Below are 15,164 nucleotides of genomic sequence, written 5' to 3'. Positions count from 1 at the left end.
ACTCTTGGATGTCAGCTCAGGTCATGAACTCACAGTCATGAGATCGGGCCTCACGTCCATTTCAGTGCTAAGCATGGAGCCTGTTTGAGATTCTCTCTCCCCTTCTCTATCTGTTCCTCCCCTTCTCTCTCTTAAAATAAACTTTAAAAAATGTACTTATTTTATAACTGTGACTCATGAGGTAACTCCTTCGGACTAACATCGTAGCCTGAATCCAAGGAAGACAGTGAAGATGTTTTGAGTTAATAAGGGGCTTTATTTTAAACAAATGAGAAGGAATGAGGAATGCTATCTTGAGACTATGCTGGTTAGGCCCTAGGAACTGTGGTCCTCACAATGAGATCCAGGTACCCATTTAAAAGGAAAACCAAACACAGTACAATAACCACTGTGTTAAGATTACACAAAATTGCCTCTCTCCCCTAGCTTGGATTCTGATGGGTAGGGGAACCTTCCCTGACAGGTTCTATCATCTAGACTTAATGTGAGTACACAATTTGGCTTAACATTATCATAAGGTGGATAAAACCTCAAGACAAAAAATAACCTAATGTGATTCCAAAATGGTAAAGCCCTCAGGATCCCCAGCAGAACACAAATCTGCTTCAGAAACACATCCTCATCCCCATGCCCAAAGGATTCCCACTGATGCAATCCTGCCAAACATGGGCCTACCGTACAAATTGCTCAACAGAGGAAGAAACAAATCTTGAGTCAAAGAAATGAAGTGAAGAGCTACAAAGAATTATATTGACTACAATGAATTAAGTATTTAAGTCCTGAGAGAATATAAAATCGTGAGAAAAAGGGGGCCAATGACAGTTGAATAGGACCAAATCGAACTCTTAGCAATTCAAATTTTAATTGTGAAAATACTTCAACAACAGATTAGGTAGGTCTAAAAAATGAAAAGTGAGGCTACTCAGAAGACACTACCCTCTACACACACACACATACACACACACAACAGAAAAAAAAAAAAAAGATAGTATGAATACAGGGAAAGGTTTACCACACATACAGTGATGCATAAGTAGAAGCCATAGAGTCAGAAATGGGGCAAGGTCAATATTTAAAGGTTAATGGTATGGAAGTTTCCGGAATTGTTAAGATACTAATCAAACCTCATGAATAAATCCAAACCAAGGGAAGAAAAAAAATTCCTATCTAGTTACACCATAGAGACAATGCACAATACCTCTGAAAAATAAGTGACTTTAAAATCAACCTGATATGAAGGCCTGGGTGACTCAGTTGGTTTAAGCATCTGACTTCGACTCAGGTCATGATACCACCATTTGTGGGTTCAAGCCCTGCATCGGTCTCTATGCTGGCAGCTAGCTCAGAGCCTGGAGCCTGCTTCAGATTCTGTATCTCCCTCTCTCGCTCTCTGACCCTCCCCTGCTCACGTTGTCTGTCTGTCTCTCTCGGTCTCTCCCTCTCAAAAATAAATAAAACATTAAAAAAATTTTTTTAATAAATAAATAAAATCAACCTGATAGACACTGTATAGGTAAGATGGCAATGTAGCAGAACCACCCTAGACTTGCCTTATACCTTGAACAGAGCTAGGTAACTATCAAATCATACCCCAGAAACTGACCTGAGTACTGACAGAACAGGCTGCACAATGCACATAGAGGAAGGTATGAAGTGTGGAGACATGGTTTGGGAGAGAAACACACTACGGGTGCTGTGGAAGCAAAGAAGCCCTGGCCACAAGAAAGGTGAGAGAGAGAGAAATCGGAGCTCACAGGGATACACACAAGGAGAACACTTCCCCAAAGCTATTGGCTGGGAAAACAAGAAAGGCTGATTTTCTTCATTTTCACCAGTAGGGCTCAAAAACTAGTTTTAGAGGTTGATTAGCTTAACTGGGAAAAACACCCGAGAAGACTGCCCTGCTCCTGGAGAGAAGGCAGGCAAAGCACCCCAGGGAAAGACTGCATGAGCTGAGGATAGCCTAAAGTGCTCAGGGAGAGACAGTTCACTCTTCTAGTATCTGTGAGAGGTGGAATTCACAGAAATGCCAGTCTGGAGACAGGCAGGGATCACTTCCCTCCCCTGCCCCTCAGCATAGGTACAGAGACACCTGCTAAGGGCAGCTAACCCAGACACTGGCTGTTTAGCCTGCTTTGCTACAAACTCCATGCCCCTGTGCCCTGGCTTACTTGCCCTTCTCAGTAAGACCTACATGTAGCCCAGTGTGGTGAGACACTCCTCCACTCAGAAGACTAGTGCAGGCCTCCTAACACAGCACATCCTTAAAGTTTGGAGTTTAAAAGCCATCATTAAAAACAAACATTTTTAAAAAATCAGGCTTGACTGGGATAGATCCCAAATGACAATGCACTGTTCTAAGTGGGCAAACAACCTGGCGACAGATTGTCTGAGGTCAGCGATCTGAAATATGCCTTTGATGCATAGGGGGAAATTACTTGATCTTCTGGGGTGGGGAGGGTGCTTCCCTGACAGCAGCAAGCACAGAGACTCCTCTCTGGGGACAAAGGAGCTGGCTGGTGCCATTTCCCTCCCTGGCCCTTCAGCATAAACCAGCTTCACTAAAGAGCACAGGGCCAACAATATTCACTCAACAGCAAACCAATGGCAGCCTAACCTGCTTAAACCAAGTCTTGACCCCAGCATCCTGCTGGTACTCCTTTTCTCGGAGGAGTGTGCCTAATGCCTAGCACAGCAGGCCCCTTCCCTCAAAGATCAGCAGAAACCACACCATGTCTTCGAACCAGAGAGTTCTGTAAGGCTTCAAGTCTAGAGGAAGTAGCATCAGATGTCATTTAACAAGCAGACCAGACCACACCTAGTTAAAATTCACTACACTCTGGCCAAGATCCAAACACTGCACACTACAGGCAAGGAGACCCTTTGCAAATGACTGACCTGAGCAACAGAGCAGCCAAAACTCAGCAGCAGACTGTACATACCACATGCCACACACAATGCCTGAAGCGCCAGGCCCTCAACACTTTATGACCTCTCCTTTATAAGGCCATTGGTCCAGGAACAGGAAACCTAATAGGCTTTTCTAACACAGAGAAGAAGACAGAGACTTCAACAAAATGCCAAGATGGAAGGGACCAGCCTGTGCTAGAGCAGCAAGGATACTCATGGAGATTGAGAAAAATGTGGAGGGTATCAGGAAGACTCTTACCACAGAGATAAAAGAGCTAAAAAAAACAATCAGGCAGAAATGAAAACTCCAACAAATGAGATTTGAAACAGACTGGATGTAATGACAAGGATGAAAGAAGCAGAGGAATGAATTATGTAAAAGAAAATTATGGAAAATAATGAAATTGAACAAAAGGGAGAAAGAATTATGCAACACATGAATAGACAGGGAACTCAGTGACTCCATCACATACAGTAATACTTCTCTCATAGGAGTCCCAAGGGAAGAAGAGAGAGAAAAGGGGGCAGAAGGTTTATTTGAGGAAATAAGTAAAAACTTCCCTATTCTGGAGAAACAGACAACCAAATCCAGAAAGCATAGAGATCTCCCATTAAAATCAACAAAAGCATGCCAATATCCAGACATATTATAGTTAAATTTGCAAAATATAGAGAAAAAGAAAAGATCCTAAAAACATCAAAACAGAAGAAGTCCCAACTTACAAGGGAGACACAAAGAGCTAGCCACAGATCTCTGCCGGGAAACTTCGCAAGCCAGGAGGGAGTGGTATAATATATTCACTGTGCTGAATGAGAAAAATCTGAAGTCAAGAATACTCTATCCAGCATGCTATCATTCAGAATAGAAGGAAGGATAAAGAGTTTCCCAAACACAAACTAAAGGAGTTTGTGACCACTAAACCAGCCCTGTAAGAAATACTCAAATACTCTTTAAGAGGAAATAAAGACCAAAAATAACAATGATGCTTCAGAAATGACGAAACAATAAAATAGTACTAAATACATATCTATCCATAATTACTCTGGATGTAAATGGACCAAACACTCCAGTCGAAAGACAATGTCAGAATGGATAAAAAAACAGGATCCATCTATATGCTGCCTACAAGAGACTCATTTTAGACCTACAGACACCTGACGATTTAAAGGAAGGGGCTAAAGAAACATTTACCATAAAAATGGACATCAAAAGAAAGCCAGAGTATGTATACGTATATATACATATATGGACAAACCACATTTATTTATTTTTTGAGAGAGAGAGCAAGCATGAGCAGGGGAAAGGCAGAGAGAGAAAGAGACAGAGAAACAGAGAGACAGAGAATCTGAAGCAGGCTCCAGGCTCTGAGCTGTCAGCACAGAGCCCGACATGGAGTTCTAACTCATAAGCCACAAGATTAAGACGTGAGCCAAAGTTGGACACCCAACCGACTGAGCCACCCAGGTGCCCCCCAAAAAACTACATTTAAACCAAAGACTATAATCAGAGATGAAGAAGGACACTACATCATAATAAATCGGACTACCCAACAAAAAGATGAACAATTATAAATATTTATGCCTCCAAAATGGATTACCAAAATATATAGAATAACAAACATAAAAAAGCTCATTGATAATAATACAGTAATAGCAGGGGACTTGAATGCCCCATTTTCATCAATAGACACATCATCTAAGCAAAAAATCAGCAAGGAAACAATGGCTTTGAATGACACACTGGACCAGATGCACTTAACATATCAGAACATTTCATTCTAAAGAAGCAAAATACACATTCATTTCAAATAAACATGGGACATTCTCCAGAACAAATCACATACTAGGTCACAAATCAGGCTTCATCACATACAAAAAGAATAGGATTGTATCATGCATCTTTTCTGGCCACAGCACTAGGAAACTTAAAGTCAATCTTGAGAAAAAAAAATGGGAAAAAACACAAATACATGGAGGTTAAACAACAAGCCACTAAAAATGAATGGGTCAACCAAAAAAAGAAGAAGAAATTAAAAAACAAACAAACATGGCAACAAAAGAAAATGAAAACACAATGGTCCAAAACTTCTGGGATGCAGAAAAGGCAGTCATAAGTGGGAAGTATACAGCAATACAAGGCTACCTCAAGAGACAAGAAAAAAATTTAAAAAACCTAACATTACATCTAAAAAGAGCTACAAAAAAAAAAACAAATGAAGTCTGAAGCCAGCAGAAGGTAAATAATAAACAGTACAACAGAAGTAAATGATTTAGAAAGTAAAAAAAAAAATAGATCAAGAAAACCAGCTCTTTATTTGAAAAAAAATTAATAAAATCGATACAGCCCTAGGCAGATTTATCAGAAAGAGAAGAACCCCAATAAAAAAATGACAAATGAGAGAGGAGAAACATCTAACAAATACATACAATTATAAGATTATAGGATGAAAAATTATATTCCAACAAATCAGAATACTTGGAAGAAATAGATAAATTTCTAGAAACATAAAATACCAAAACTAAAACAGGAAGAAATATACAACTTGAATAGACTGATAACCAGCAAAAAAACTGAATCAGGAATCAAAAATCTCTAACAAGGGGTGCCTGGGTGGCTCAGTCAGTTAAGCATCCGACTTCAGCACAGGTCAAGATCTCACGGTTGGTGGGTTTGAGCCCTGCATTGGGCTCTGTGCTCTCAGCTAGCTCAGAGCCTGGAGCCTGCTACGGATTCTGTGTCTCCCTCTCTCTCTGACCCTCCCCTGCTCACGCTGTCTCTCTCTCCCTCTCTCAGAAATAAATTTTTAAAAAAAACATTTAAAAATAATTTTTTTTAAATCTCTAACAAACCAAAGTCCAGGGCCTGATGGCTTCCTGGGGGGGAATGCTACCAAATATATAAAGAAGAGTTAATACCTATTCTTCTCAAACTATTCCAAAAAACAGAAATGGAAGGAAAACTTCCAAACTAATTTTAGAGGCAGCATTACCCTAATTCCAAAACCAGACAGACTCCACTAAGAAAGAGAACTAGAGGCCAATATCCCTAATGAACATGGATGCAAAAATTCTCAAAAAAAAAAAAAATACTAGCAAATTGAATCCAAAAAGATGTTGAAATAATCATTCATGGGGTGCCTACATGGCTCAGTCAACTGAGCACCCAACTCTTCATTTAGGCTCAGGTCATGATCCCAGAGCCTCGGGATGCAGCCCTGTGTTGGACTCTACACTGAGCACAGAACATAAGATTCTCTCTCTCCTCTTTCTGACCCTCCTGTCCAGTTGGGGAATAAATTTAAAATAAATTTTAAAAAATGAAATAAAAAGGAATTTCACCTGTTTTAAACTCATTTTTTCCTTTCTTGAAAATTTCCCTTACCACCACCCAACAAGACATAATTTCTGTTTTTTTAATTTTTATTGATTTTAGAGAGAGAGAGAAAGCACAAGGATGAGCCAGAAAAGAGCAGGGTGGGGCAGAAGATCCCAAGCAGACTCTGCTGTGGGACTCAAACTCACAAACCGTGAGATCATGAATTGAGCCTAAGTCAAACACTTAACCAAATGAGCCACCCAGGTGCCCCGCAAGACATTATTTCTAGAAGAAATCAGGTTCCTGAAGCTTCAAAATCAATTATGAAGATTTTACTTATAACTAGCTTCTTAACTCAATCAAATGACACAGATTTCATTAGAGTATCACATATGATTTAATCATGCACATACTACATAAAAGTTATTCTATTAACATTAATTATAAAGAGTCAAGGAATTCTAACAAATCTGCAACAACAAAACAATCAGTAAGTGCTATACATGTTCATGTTTTATTAAGTTTGTTAATTAAACTAGGATATCTTAACTTATTAACTGCAGCAGTAGGAGAGTCCTCTTAACTTTCAGGCCTACTACCAAAAGTATCACTTTATGGGACAGTCTTAGAAATAAGACCTCAAAAAGAATAATCAACAAAAAATTCCAAATGTGTAATTTCTATTGTGAACCTGATGTATATTTTTCCAAAAGGTAACATAGCCAAAGACGTCTAATTTTATTTGCCTTGTTGTATAAATTTTTAATTATCTGCCCCACCTGTACAGTCTTCCCTAGAAACTTGTTCAATTTTGTCAAATTTCATTCTATGTCCTGAATGTGATAAATCCTGTGCCATTTTCTTCCTCCTCATTTCACTTCTAATTGATCATCTTGCCTCTACCACAGTCAAGGAGCCTAGGGAACAGGAAGGAGTCACAGAAGTAGTAGGAGGGCCCTGATCAAGTTTTGAGGTCCACTTAAGTACCTTGATCACAATTTCCACTCCATCAACACTACATCAAGATACCATTTTTAAATTACACTGAAGAAAGATGTTTTATTTGATTGATGGAATTCTTATACAGGTTTAAAAGGAATTCATGTTGTAGGGAGAGGGGATAAAATTAGCATCAATTTCCTGACAAAATTGCAGTTACATATAGATAACTAAAGACAAATCAAATACGATCTTTTCCAGATGGGTATTTTTTAACTCACCGCCCATATGGCCAAGAAGGCTTAGAGGACTCCTTCCACTGGTCTATAATCCTAGATGTTGTAATTCATCTTAATATCTTTTTATTTTTAACAAGTTAACACTCTACTGAAGAGTTAATATCAAATTTCCAATACTAAAAACCCCCACAGATATTAACACCTGCATTCTTTAAAAATGTTTATTTAGAGAGAGACAGAGAGACAGCAAGAGGAGGGACAGAGAGACAGGGACAGAGATAATCCCAAACAAGCTCCATACTCACCACAGAGCCTGACCCAGGGCTCTAACTCATATGACTGTGAAATCGTGACCTGAGACAAAATCAAAAGTCAGCTCCACTCTACCAACTGAGCCACCCAGACACCCCATCATCAGTATTTTTATAGGTAAGGAAGGTAAAAGAAAATGGGCTTGATGAGGTTGAGAAAGTTGCACATACACCACTAATTTAAAAAAGTGAAAGAGGGGCCTAAGCCTGTCCAACTCCACAGCCTATGGTTATTATGCTATACCAAGTGTGTACAACACCTTGCACTGTCTCAAATTTAGACTATACACCTATTACCTTATTTTTAAGATTTTATCTACGAATCTAAGAACAAAACAAAGATGTCCTAGACATTACAAAAGGTCTTTTGCATTCCTGTATTCTTCTGGTGACATAAAACACAGAATTCTGTGTCATCTTAAAATGTTTCACTTTAAGGGTGTGAAAATCTTGCCTGGTTATTTGTGCTGGAAAGTAAACCAGTTCCGAAAAGTCAAAACACAATTTGAGTGTGATCAGCCAAATTTTTGATAATTATGTGTGTCCTAGACTCGAGAATTTCTTTAGGTATTTTCAGGCAAGTATACATTGCTTCTCATTTATTCAAGGTGCATTCATGACCATACTCTGAAGACATTATTACATTTTTCTCCAAAATGCTCATGTTATGATGAGGGACTGGACTGTAAGAAAAGACAAATCCCAGTACAGTCCATGATTTACAATACTTTAAGTTTCCTTAAAAATAAACTTAACTTGATGTCTTTAGGTGATCATGCCCATTTTAAACAGATACTGAAATAGGATTTCATCAAAATCCAGCAAGTCAACATTTGCTATTTTATTTGCATCGTTTATCCATCTTCAGAAGTATAAACACTTACCCCATGTTCCTTAGCAGCTGAGACAACTTTAAGAAGGACATCTTCCTCCACAAATGGTCTCACAGCATCATGGATTATCACAACTTCAGGCTTAGAGAGTTGAGAGTCAGGCTGGTCCTCTGCTAGTGCTTTTAGTCCATTGAAAATTGACCTGTGGCGGGTCACTCCAGCTTCAACCAGTGAGATGCGTTGATGCTGGTACTTCTGAATGATACTCTTCATTGCTTCCATATTCTCTCCAGTTACTGCCACGACAATGTCCTTTATCCAACATACTCTAAATTGAAAGTGTACATATATTTAATATAAATTGAACCTTATTACAAGTTAAGCTAGTAACAAAACTGAATTGTTAAGTACTACTGTAACTCCATAGGGATATCAAAAACTAAAAGTGAAAGTAAATCACTTATATATTTTATTATGTCTAGTGAAAAGGTTGATAAGCAGTGAATATTTCACACTATAGATAGTAACAGATGTAGTTAATGTTATATAGTCCATAGTCAAATTTTACCTATATAAATACAACAGATACAGATTCCAGAATAAGTTTGAATTCTATTATGAGTACGTGGAGATAAAATACAGTAATAGGGGGCGCCTGGGTGGCTTAGTCGGTTAGGCGTCTGACTTTTGCTTAGGTCATGATCTCGCAGTTCGTGGGTTCGAGCCCCGCGTCGGGCTCTGTGCTGACTGCCAGCTTGGAGCCTGGAGCCTGTTTCAGAGTCTGTGACTCCCTCGCTCTCTGACCCTCCCCTGCTCGCGCTCACGCTCTCTCTCTCTCTCTCTCTCTCTCTCTCTCAGAAATCAACATTAAAATGTTTCTAAAAACATTCTATTTATAGAAATAAAACTATTACTATAGTAATAGTCCTTTAAATTGATTTTTTTCTAAATGATTTGTTCAATAAAATAGGAACAATTCAAAGCAGTATTGAATACCAGAAGTTCTGTCTCTCTCAAGAACTCCAACGAATTACTAACAAAGCTGGATAATAATCTAACACAAACTTTGCCTACCTCAAAGTGAAACATCAAAGCTTGAACAGGGAAACTAAAATTATATAAATATAAGGCTCAAAATGATAAACTTTGTAATAAAATATAAAATAAAAAATTAACCTGTTGAGTCATATAAAGTATTAAGCATTTTTTCTATTATAAAAAGTTTTTAAGGGGTGCCTGGGTTGCTCAATCGATTAAGTGTCCGACTTCAGCACAGGTCATGATCTCATGGTTCATGGGTTCAAGCCGGATGTCGGGCTCTGTGCTGACAGCTAGCTCAGAGCCTGGAGCCTGTTTCAGATTCTGTGTCTCCCTCTCTCTCTGACCCTCCCCTGCTCAAACCGTGTCTCTCTCTCTCTCAGAAATAAAAAACATAAATACATACATACATCAAAAATTTTTAAGACTGATATATTGCACTGCACACTCCATAGCATTGAGTAGCAACTGCATTAAATTTTAACAGACTTTGGGGTGCCTGGGTGGCTCAGTCAGTTAAGAGTCCGACTTCAGCTTGGGTCATGATCTCACAGCTCGTGGGTTCAAGCCCCGCATCGGGCTCTGTGCTGACAGCTCAGAGCCTAGAGGCTGCTTCAGATTCTGTGTTTTCTTCTCTTTCTCTGCCCCTCCCCTGCTCATGCTCATTCTCTTTTTCAAAAATAAACGTTAAAAAAATTTTTGGCAGACTTCTTGAATACCAGCACTAATAGAGCTTGATGTCCTTACAGACTCTATGTTCCACAGCCAACAGACTCAAACCGGACAAACTGCCTCTGACTCATTATGTCAACTCTGAATAAATGTCTCTTTAAAATTAATTAATTCATGTCTTTTGATAGGTCATTTACAAATATCTTTTCTATTTCTGTCAGTTGCCTTTTATATTTGTTGAATGTTTCCTTTGCAGTGCAGAAACTGTTTATCTTGATGAGGTCCCAATAGTTAATTTTTGCTGTGACCTCCCTTGCTTTTGGAGATGTGTCAAGCAAGAAACTGCTGAGGCTGAGGTCAAAGAGGTTGTTGCCTTCTTTCTCCTCTAGGGTTTTGATGGTTTTCTGTCTCACATGCCATTTGCAGCAACATAGATAGAACTGGAGGGTATTATGCTGAGTGAAATAAGTCAGTTAGAGAAGGACAGATATCATATGTTTTCACTCATATGTGGATCTTGAGAAACTTAAAAGAAGATCCATGGGGGAAGGAAAGGGAAAAAATAACTACAGCAAAGAGGGAGGGAGGCAAACCACAAGAGACTCTTAAATACAGAGAACAAAGTGAGGGTAGATGGGCAGGTTGGGGAGAGGGGAAGATGGGTGATGGACATGGAGGAGGGGACTTGTTAGGATGAGTACTGGGTGTTGTATGTAATCCAATTTGACAATAAATTGTATTAGAAATAATAAAATTAATTTTTTTAATTTACCTCCAAGTTAGTTAGCATATAGTGCAATTCTGATTTCAGGAGTAGATTCCAATGATTCATCTCCTAGGTATAACACCCAGTGCTCATTCCATCAAGTGTCTTCCTTAATGCCCCTTACCCATTTAGCCCATCCTCCCACCCACAACCCCTCCAGCAACCCTCAGTTTATTCTCTGTATTTAAGAGTCTCTTATGCTTTGTCCCTCTCCCTGTTTTTATATTATTTTTGCTTCCTTTCCCTTATGTTCAACTGTTTTATATCTTAAATTCCTCATATGAGTGAAGTCTTATCAGTGTCTTTCTCTAACTTCCCTCTAGTTCCATCCACGTTGTTGCAAATGGCAAGATTTCATTCTTTTTGATTGCTGTGTGTGTATATACACACATGCGCACATGCACACACACACACACCACATGTTATTTGTCCATTCATCTGTTGATGGACATTTGGGCTCTTTCCATACCTTGACTATTGTTGATAGTCCTTCTATAAATATTGGGGTGCATGTGCCCCTTTGAAACAACACATCTGTCTTCTTTGGATAAGTACTTAGTAGTCCAATTGCTGGGTCATACAGTAAGTTCTATTTTTGTTTCTTGAGGAACCTCCATACTGTTTTCCACAGTGGCTGCACTAGTTTTCATTCCCACCAGCAATGCAAAAGAGACCCTCCTTCTGCACATTCTCGTCAACATCTGTTGTGGGCTGAGCTGTTAATTTTACCCATTCTGATGGGTGTGAGGTGGTATCTCATTGTGGTTTTCATTTGTATTTCCCTAATGATGAATGACGTTGAGCATTTTTTCTTGTTTATGTTGGCCATCTGGAGGTCTTCTTTGGAGAAGTGTCTATTCATGTCTTTTGCCCATTTCTTCACTGGACTGTTTTTTGGGTGTTGAGTTTGATAAGTTCTTTATAGATTTTGGGACTAATCCTTTACCTGATATGTAATTTCTCTCATTCCATCAGTTGCCTTTTAGTTTTGCTGATTGTTTCCTTTGTTGTGCAGAAGCTTTTTATCTTGATGAAATCCCAATAGTTCATTTTTGCTTTTGTTTCATTTGCCTCTGGAAACAGGTTGAATAAGAAGTCGCCACAGCAGAGGTCAAAGAGGTTTTTGCCTTCTTTCTCCTTAAGGATTTTGATGGCTTCCTGTCTTACATTAGGTCTTTCATCCATTTTGAGTTTATTTTTATGCACAGTGTAAGAAAGTGGTCCAGGTTCATTTTTCTGCAGGTCACTGTCCAGTTTTCCCAGCAACGTTTGTTGAAGAACCTGTCTTTATTCCATTGGATACTCCTTCCTATTTTGTCAAAGATTAGTTGGCCATACGTCTGTGGGTCCATTTCTGAGTTCTTTATTTGGTTCCATTGACCGGAGTGTCTGTTTTTGTGGCAGTACCATACTGTCCTGATAATTACAGCTTTGTAATACGTCTTCAAGTCTGGGACTGTGATGCCCCCAGTTTTGGTTTTTTCAATACCGCTTTGGGGTCTTTTCTGGTTCCAGACAAAGAACTCTTAGCCTATGAGATCCTCTATGTTCATGCTATACAGTTAAAATCCTATGCACATTTTTTCAGAGATGGAAGGATCTGAAAATTACTGAGTGAAACGAGTTTTGTTTATGTGAACATTTGGTTGATTACTCAATTATTAACCTCCAACCTTCTATGATTGAACCAACTCTTTCCAAACACCAAGAACTACTTTATAGGCATAATGTCCTTTTATTTTAAGTTCATTCCTTTAGTATTTACTGAATGATGATGGTAATAAACAAATCCTAAGCAGTGAAAATACAACGAAAATAAACACTGCCTTTGCAGAGCGTACAGATCAAAGAACCCCAAGGAACAATGGCAAGCTCTGATCAAGTGTCCTGAAGAAATCCAGGCTCCAGAAATACATGCAAGCAGACCATCTGACTAGAACAGAAAAGGCCAAGATGATATTATTCCCTAAGGAAGCAGAATGTGCTGTAGGATCCAAATACTGAGTGTCAGGAAAAAAAAAAATAGGCAAAGGAATATGAAGGTCTGCTATAAGCCAAAGCCATCCAAGGTCCTGAGGACCGGGAAGCAAATGGAGTCAAATCATTTCAGCAATGGAAGGGGAGGAGAGCCTACGAAAAAGCTGGAGGTCCAGGCAAGAGTCAGAATGGGCTAGGCCATGGGGCCTGTCAGACCATGTGATGGGCTTTAATGTTATAACACAAAGCCATAAACAGAACTTTTATGCAGAAGATAACATTTATACCTTTAAAAAGAAGTGCTTACTTACCCAGTTATTTATCATGTCATAAAATAGTGCCTAGAAAACTGTGATAGGCAGAAAGGCCCCTAAAAGACAATTATTTCCTAATTATCCAAACCTGCGAAGGGATAATCCTACATGTCAAAGGAACTTTACAGATGTGGTAAACCTCAGAGCTTTAGATGGAATGGTTATCCTAGACTACCTAGGTATGTCTGATATAATCACAGGAATCCTTAGATGTGAATCAGAGGCAGAAGAAGCAAAGTAGGAGATGAGTTAACAGAAGCAGTGGCCAGTGTGATACAGGACCACAAGTGTAGGAATATAAGCAACCTCGAAAACTGGAAAGTGTCAAGTAAATGGACTGTCCCTAGAGTGTCCAGAACATAGAACTGTCAATACCTTTGTATTTTAGCCCAGTGGTACCTACTGAAAACTTCTAACTTCCAGAAGTTGAAGGTAATAACGACATGCTGCTTTAAGCTACTCACTCCATGGGTTAGTTTTGTTGTTGTTGTTTTTTAACAGCAGCTAATTTAGTGCACTCAGTTTTACTCTTGCTGCAAGGTAGAGAAGACCTCTGGTAGAGAAAGAGAGGATGCAGTTAGACCAGGTAGGAGACGGCTGCTGCCTCATTCTGGGCAAGACAATGACTGTGGCCTAGCTACAAGATGGAGCTTGTAGATGGAATTTAAGAGATAAATTATAGGTTATAACCTTAGAAATATTGGCAAAATAAATCAATTATGACATAAAGTAACATTAACCAATTACTATGGCTTAAGCCTTAGTCATGTTCTAAACTCCTGTAACCCTCATTCTCTATGTGCTCTCTTAAGTGGGAAACAATTAAGATGTGGTATATATATCATACTTAATTTTCTCCAACTACCATCTAGTACCAAGTACTTGTAATAGTTTTATCAAAATATAATTCAATATTCCATATTCTAGGAGGTAAGTTCCATGACAGCAAGTTGTGCCCATTGCTTTTTATCTAATAACTGGTATACCCTCAACTATTTGCTGAATAAATGACCTTGGTCAATCTTACCTACCAGCAATGGTATAACATCTCACAATACAGCATCATCTCAAAGATCATAAAAACAAAAGCAGCTCTTCATTGACCTGGTCAGCTACAAAAACTCAAAAAAGTAGTATAACCTTCCCTATGTGATGTGGGTTTGTTTCAAGCATTTGACTCCTTACCTTCATTTCAGTAATTTTAGGCTCTTAGGAGCCAGAACTACTTATGTTTTGTCAGACAATGGGGGGAATTCTAATCACAAGTAGGCTAAAAGAATGCAGAAATATTTGCAAAGCAGCTAAGAGTAAGATATGTATTATTATGTGCAGTCAATAAAGTATCATGGAATAAGTCTCAGTGTCAGTTGCTCTTTGTTTTGTAGCCCATCCATCCCCCATCCCTTTCATTAAAAACTTAATTGATTACAGTGTTTAGAATTCAGTTTAGAATTTATACTGTACTTAAACCCCCCAAGTGACATACGACAGTCTGTCACCCCTAAATGTGAAGCTTCCCAAGGTTCTGTCTTCACTGACACAAGCTGTAACCAAGGCACTCATCTCCTCCATTACTTATTGCACCAGCCTCTTAGCTGGTCTTTTCTCATCTTTATCCCAACATAACACAATCTCACCACTTTTGGAGGATTTTTCTTTTTTTTTTTAATGTTTTTATTTATTTATTTTTTATTTATTTATTTCTAGGAGAGAGAGAGAGACAGCGTGAGCAGGGGAGGGTCAGAGAGAGAGGGAGACACAGACTCTGAAACAGGCTCCAGGCTCTGAGCTGGCAGTCAGCACAGAGCCCGACGCGGGGCTTGAACTCACGAACCCCGAGATCATGACC

The 15,164-nt window shown here is 39.0% G+C and overlaps 1 protein-coding gene across 1 annotated transcript in view; it reads right to left on the bottom strand.

The window, feature by feature from the left end:
* CRPPA (CDP-L-ribitol pyrophosphorylase A) overlaps positions 1-11,568 on the bottom strand; it is a 195,603-nt gene extending 184,035 nt beyond the window's left edge. The window contains exons 1-2 of the mRNA XM_077757629.1: positions 11,494-11,568; positions 8,600-8,876 (exon numbers count right to left, since the gene is read on the bottom strand). Coding sequence (XP_077613755.1) covers positions 8,600-8,830 — 231 coding nt within the window. The 5' untranslated portion in view covers positions 8,831-8,876; positions 11,494-11,568. The remainder of the gene's footprint in view (positions 1-8,599; positions 8,877-11,493) is intronic.
* Between the last annotated feature and the right edge of the window lie 3,596 nt (positions 11,569-15,164).

This window comes from Crocuta crocuta, unplaced genomic scaffold (assembly GCF_008692635.1).
Source record: "Crocuta crocuta isolate KB4526 unplaced genomic scaffold, BGI_CrCroc_1.0 scaffold62, whole genome shotgun sequence".
NCBI lineage: Eukaryota > Metazoa > Chordata > Mammalia > Carnivora > Hyaenidae > Crocuta > Crocuta crocuta.
The sequence above is the reverse complement of the archived record's forward strand: the minus strand, read 5'-3'. Positions and strand labels throughout refer to the sequence as shown.